The sequence below is a fragment of the Gymnoscopelus microlampas genome (assembly GCF_963454915.1).
Source record: "Gymnoscopelus microlampas genome assembly, contig: SCAFFOLD_125, whole genome shotgun sequence".
In the NCBI taxonomy this organism is placed as follows: Eukaryota; Metazoa; Chordata; class Actinopteri; order Myctophiformes; family Myctophidae; genus Gymnoscopelus; species Gymnoscopelus microlampas.
The window spans coordinates 54,003-60,950 of NW_028155591.1; the positions used below are offsets into that span (position 1 = coordinate 54,003).

Sequence of the window (6,948 nt, forward strand, 5' to 3'; positions counted from 1 at the left end):
CTCATGTCTTACTAAATAAAGTACATCAATCAATCAAACCCTTGACTTTAGACCATGGACGTTTTCAAACAAGCCTGTCCTGGTAAGGGATTGCTAGTGCTGATAATTAAACATTTATAAGTCATACAGTAGTGATGGGGAATTTAAATGTCATGAAATGGAACTTCACTTGCTATTCACTCTGAGCATTATCGTTCACCATTGTATTTCATTGTATATCGTTCAACATTGTTTTTCCTTTTATAGTCTGTGTGAACTCTTCCATCCACTTGACTTAGAATGACAAAATATAGTGCTCAGTGTGCCCCGTTACTTGAACTGACACAGCTATGACCAGGCCAGTGGTGACTAGATTTAAATTCCTGGTGTCCATTTAGTTCATAGAAAAGTTCTATAAAGTTTAATGCTCTATAACTTGTGAAACACCCAATTCACACCCAGAGAGAACCCAGATCTGCTTATACAATTTTGTCTGCTCATTCATTTCAAGAAATTGGTACTGAAGATCTGAGAACCCTGTAACTGAACACTAATGATTACCATGTGGATATAAAGCTTTTTAACACATGAACAAAATCAACACTGATGACTTAAACGTGTAGGACAGGTATGAAACAAGTACGATAAGTAAACGTTTTCCAATTGACGTGAGCAGTAGTTTCATAGGTGCACGGCCAGGATTGTAAACATCTAATCACATGGATGTATAGACGGGGGGCAATGTAAAGGGAATGACCTCACTCCCCTAGTTTCATTACTTCCAACTTCACTGTTAATCTTGGATGAAATTGGTATCACAACCTGAGAATGCTATTTTTTACTTAAGAGCTGCAGCGACAGAACTGTTACTGAATAAATACCATCAATATAATAATTTGGGAATATACCGTACATATTAACCAGCTTCGCTTACACCTCCTTTAATCTGTCCATTGCTTTGGGACTGGCAGGTGGAACATTATAGGACAAAGTTTAACACCAACCTTTATTGAAATGATATGGTATACACCTTAACAATTGCAGTTATAAAGCTGCATTTTTCAAGTTCACTGATCCAGACCAAGTTTCAAGGTTGTACTTTGTGTAGAGGTACTTAAGAGTTTGTGTGTAGGTACATAAGAGTTTGTGTGTAGGTACATAAGAGTAAAACGTATTTTTGTTTGGCTTCCTTCAGACAATGCAGCAGCATAGATAACAAGAGTGACTTGTGTACACAAGAGTGTCTCAATTTAAATAGGGGTTTTGACTGTTCAGTATACACTATTGCTACGGCCCTTTAAAAAAAATTATATATATATATATATTTTAAACACAAAATGCAGCAAGTGTTTTTATACACCACAAAATCATGCTGAATATTGTTGCTGTAGTACCCCAACAGTCTATTTGGGGTGTTTGCATTTGAATAATCTAGGTAGCTACCTCAAAGGTTTGACTGTATTGGGTAACACTTCCTGTACCCTGCTAATAAACAACACATTACCTTTAACTGTCAGTGAATGTACCATTCGGAGATACTGACCCGGACAACATTTTAAATTCAAGGGAATAGAACTTTACAGAAGGTTTTTTTTTTTCCTCTCTCTTTTTTTTTTACACAAATGAATTCCCTTTTAAATTCAAATAAAATATTTAAAAAATGAAATGAAAATAAATGACAAACAAATATATGACAAGGCTTAAAAACCTTTTAGAATGAACTTAAACCACAATAGGCCTACCCAAATAACCCAAATACTCATGCATGTGCAAAAACAAACTGGTTTTTCCCCAAATAAAACACTTGACCAAAACTAAATGATATACCTAGAAAAATATATATATACACACACACACACACACACACACACACAGGAGTCATGTATCAAAATTGCAACAAATCAAGTAGTTAAAAAAAAAAAATGATCTGTTCCCCATCACTCTCCCTGACTTTTACTTCACCTTTCTTTAACCCTCATTTAATTAAAGCTGCAAAAATAACACTTTAACCATGAACTTAAACCATTAACACACTGTGGGCCCACACACCCACGCACATCCACCCCACGTTGCAGGCCTGCGAGACGTTCCGGCGATGCGGTGATTCTGGTCCTCAGTAACTCCAACAGATAGTTCTTTGTTGACACAGTACTTGCAGAGTCTTCAAACGGTACTTGCAATGGAAAACATTTCTCTGATACAGTACTTGCAATGGAAAACATTTCTCTGATACAGTACTTGCAATGGAAAACATTTCTCTGATACAGTACTTGCAATGGAAAACATTTCAAACGGCAACAGAGCTGGACTCTCTGTCCAGAACAGTCTTTTCCAAGCAGATGTCTCGATAATGGCGTAGTTCTCCGGCCAGTTGACCACACACTCCGCTGGCAAACACTGACACACTTGTACCCAACAATGTACTGAGGCCTTTTTACATTTCTTATTTCTCCAAATACATTCTTCTCAGTCCTTCCTCTCTCTACCTTCTTCCGCTCTCTCCCACGGGCAATTGTTACTCTGGAACCCCTCGCATCCAATCCACTGCACCCACTCATACAACATAAAACCACTCCGTAGTCTTTGCTTAGTTAACGTTTTATATTAAATATGAAAACCAAACACCTTAGACCTGTTTGACTCCTTATCAAAACCTAATATGAATAGATAACTCTGCTAACCACTTTAAAAAGAAAATGCATCACTTTCAAGTTTACTGGCATTAGTTTGGTTTTTCTCTCTCTCAATTACTATATTAATAAGTCTGAAACTAATTTATGTTAACCCTTTACTCTCCTCATTGATCAAATTATTACAGCATCTGAAAGAAGACACTGAAACAGCCAGTCCTGGTTGGTGGAGTTCAGAGTAGCTTGATACCAGGAGTGGCAAAGATCAGTGACACGGCTCATTTCTTCTTCAGTAAGATCTGCTTTCTTGAGCTACAACAGGGACACATCACAAAAGGGGACCAAATTTATTTAGGTAGAAAGTTGCCTCCAGGAGGCATTCCACAAAAAGGGCAAAAGTTGAATTTCAAATAGTCAACATTTGGCGTTCATCAGAGGGACACACAAAGCTTGTTAAAATTTGCCAACACTGACCAATTCACTTATCCGTTTGATGCATGTGATGACAAACATGGTGTAAAACTCTGTGTAAGACATGCTAAATTGTAACCGTTACCCACCAAACCATTAGTTTCACGATGGTCAAGATCAGCAACATCCTCTAGGGTCAGAGCTGCTGCTGCAGTTTCGGTTCCACCCCTGGTCAACAGTGTCACGACAGCGAAACTGAGTGTGAGACTAGCAGAATGTCAAAAGAAAATGTAAAAACAAAGGGGAGATGGCAGTGCCCCATTTAATGGCAGTATATGGCATGAACACTAGGCACAAAACGACAGGATACTGGATATAGTTTCATTAAGTAGGGTGCAAATACCGTCATACAAAATAGGATACCAGGTAAACATCAAACATAGGAAGTGTGTGCGCCAATATACCAACCTTAATTAATACTGAAGCCAGTCTTCAGCTTCTGCATGGCAATTGACAAACATGTCGATTGACGTCTTCACCATTCATGTTGTCGGAACAACTGACATGAAGGTCCTGAGAATTCAGCTCCTCTTGGAACTGAAGGTGCTGGCAATTCCTCTCCACTTCTGGTCCTGGCTGCTTCCCTAGGCAGCCCAAATAAAAAATGTAAAATCATAACTCATTTTCATGACTATTTCAAAATAAGTCCTTGCTTGTCCAGCTGGTCCCAAGCAAGCTGGTCGCAAGAAATATTTATCTGTAGATAACATTGTCAAATACAGTAATGACATTATTAATTTAAAGTGTGTTTGTGCAGTGTACATAAAGTACATGTGCCAACATGTACAAACACATCTTTTTATCTGAATCTATAGTCAAAACGTCTTACCATTCACCACACATACTGGCATGAAATGGAAGGACATCTATTGGGTATTCTCTCTGACAGATTGGGCAAACCTGCAAAACAAAGAAAGCAAAAGAGAACGATACAAAAACAGAGTCCGAGTTAATGAACCTCAGACATACGATATTGTCTAGCAATAGTAATATAATTCTATGATCCAAAATGAGTATATTGTGTGTTCCATAACAAAACAGCATGCCCATTTATAACTTTAAGCATCATATCATTATGAAGTGAAACTTATGATTACTTCCTATGGAATATAATGAATAAGCCTCGATTACCTCACAAGACTCTCCCATCTCTATGGAGTCTTCAATCTCAGCAGTAGGAAGGTCTGCGTCAGCTGTAGAACGGCGCACTGGCTCCTCAATAATCGTGCAGTCTTCGTCAGGAGATGCCTCGGATTTACTCTCCTAAAAAAAGACAGAGCTAGAGACAATCAAACACTCATTTGCACACAAAAGAGAAAAAATAACTTCAGAAATTAGAGGAAAGCTGTACAGCTTACGTTCAAAGAGCAAGCCCGCAGATGCAACGGCAACATCTGCAAAGGCATAAGATTCCCACACGTCAGGCAGTTTGCCTTCGGCATCTTAGTGGTGTACCCCCCAGGGGCCTGTAAAATCCGCCTCTCGCCATGACTGGCATGCTCTGGCCTGTGTAGCGTCCCCAACTCGCCACAAATTCCTCCACCGAGGGAGCTAGCTTCTTTGGCGCAGGTGGGTTGTTGGCCGGACTGGTGAGCCGTGGGTCATGGGTTCGACTCCGGCTCAGGGCGTTGCACTTCTCGGCCGTTACACCTGCCTGGACTGGAGGAATGGCCTGCCCCACTGTAAGAGCTGTCTGGAAGCTGCCTCTTGCCATGCTCTGGCCTGCCTGGACTGGAGGAATGTCCAGCACTTGTGAGCTGCCTCTGGCCATGACTGGCCTGCTCTGAACCCATGGCTAGATGAGATGGTCCCTGTAACTAAGGGGAGAAAATAAGATTTATATAAGGCACTGACAGTAGAGTATGAGGCACATGATATAAATCACAATATAGCAATATAGATCCTCATATGTTGTTCTATCAAATGCAGCATTATAATTAAAAAGTACATGATGTTACACTATTTTGCTCAGCTGCTGATTAGGCTACTACCCATAAAATACATAAATAAAAAACAGTCTTAAGTAATGTAAAGTATACTTGATGTGAACATGCACGGTACATCATTAACAGACTTAATTTTATCCTTCAACTTCTTGTTTCTGCCCCAAAACGATTAGTTATACAGGTTTTGCAGCAATTTGTAGTAATTGTAGAAATATTAAACCTTAATGTCAAATGTTTAAGCATGTTCTAATCCAGGGGTCTTCAACAGGGGGTCCTCAAAGTAACTACAGGGGGGCCGTCAAATGTTCGTGATTGGATTTATTATCAGTTTTCATTAAGCACTTGAACCCTAGAATCCCTATTCTGAGGAGAACTTTAACCAAATATAGCCAATCTACAGTGAGCTTGTAGATCGGCTATTTTCGGCAAAGAGGTTTGGTGTGAAAAAGGATCAGACCAAGTACAGAGTGAAAGGTCAGGTGTACTAAGTATTGACAGTTTTAAAATACACATTAACATGAATCCAACATGATAGTGCAACATCTATGAAATCTATGAAAAGTTTAACCTGTAACACAATTTTATGCAATATGTAGTGGGGGTCTCTTACTCCCTTCTTCATCTCTCTCTCTTAACTAGGGGGTCCTTGGCATTGAAAACGTTGAAGACCCCTGTTCTAATCATGTATACTTTAAAAACATTTTCCAAATTTTACACTTTTTTAGATTTTGGACAAAATAGTCCATTTTACATCGAGGTGCCCAGATGTCCCTAGTGCCCACCTATCCTGTTACCTTGCAGACCCTACAGTACAGTTCAGTTTTGAACCTGTCACAAAAAATATATATATATATTAAAATCCGCGGTTTATAAACAAAGACGAGCCCTCATACTGTTTAGGTTTGTCTTCTGTGATTTCAATGACAATAATGAGGCGCGGTGTCACGCTGACACCTGTAACCTGTAGAAATATGCTACCATATGCGTCACTCACAGCCAGGAAACACCCCCTAGTTACATCTTTCTACGGGTCACGTGTTTCAATATAACACCCACCCCACCAGAGGGTTTTTTATATTTCGATAATATAATCCAACTCTTATCTTAATCAACTTACACTTCGCTTGTAAAACAAGTATTTCCCTCATGTGAAGACAAATACCATGAATTTGAGGCTTAAACCCAACGTCGGCATGCCATCATCATCATCATCATCATCATCTGTTACGTGGCTAAGCAGAATGCTTCAACTTATTATAATTCAATAACATTAGATGATTTACAATGAGGGGATAATAACATAAATGTGTTACTTACAGATTCACGTTGTTAACCACTACTTCCAGCAGCATTCTTCATATTGTTTCTCAATCCCTGCCCCAAACTTCTGTCGCGTCCGCCATTACGCCCCCTTTGCTTAGACTCTGCGCAGCCAGGTGCAGAGAATAGATATATGACTGTTTGATTGCCGGAGAAAATGTAACAGCACTTATGATTGGCTGAAAGGGAACCCGTCTCATTGGCTGATGAACCTGTCAATCAGAATCATGATTTTGATTGACAGATTTATCAGCCAATGACGACGTTTGTCTACGCCCACCGTCAGGTCAGTCTCAAAAAGATTCGTGCGTGCACAGAGGAGATCCACCACAGAGAAGCAGTGTGCAAATGCACACCAACCGATTTGTGTTTGTAAATTGAGTGTTTTGGAGATAAATAGAGAATTATATTTGTGAAGCAGAGCATCTGGAATGTGACTTTAGAATACAAACTGTGAATTTTAAACTGTGGATTTGAAATACAAAATACAAACTGTGAATTTTAAACTGTGGATTTCAAACACAAAACACAAACGTGACTTTAATACACAGACTGTGGATTTAAAGCTGTGGACTTGAAACACAAACACAAACTTGAAACAC

General features: G+C 39.3%; 1 protein-coding gene across 1 annotated transcript; it reads right to left on the reverse strand.

Moving 5' to 3' along the window:
• Nucleotides 1-2,795: 2,795 nt before the first annotated feature.
• LOC311041370 (uncharacterized protein) lies at nt 2,796-4,605 on the reverse strand (the record flags this gene model as incomplete). Its single annotated transcript, XM_084086282.1, has 6 exons — nt 4,439-4,605; nt 4,212-4,343; nt 3,910-3,980; nt 3,560-3,664; nt 3,170-3,287; nt 2,796-2,921 (listed from the first exon to the last, which is right to left on the reverse strand). Coding segments are annotated over exons 1-6 (636 nt in total), but the record flags the coding sequence as incomplete, so codon positions are not given.
• Between the last annotated feature and the right edge of the window lie 2,343 nt (nt 4,606-6,948).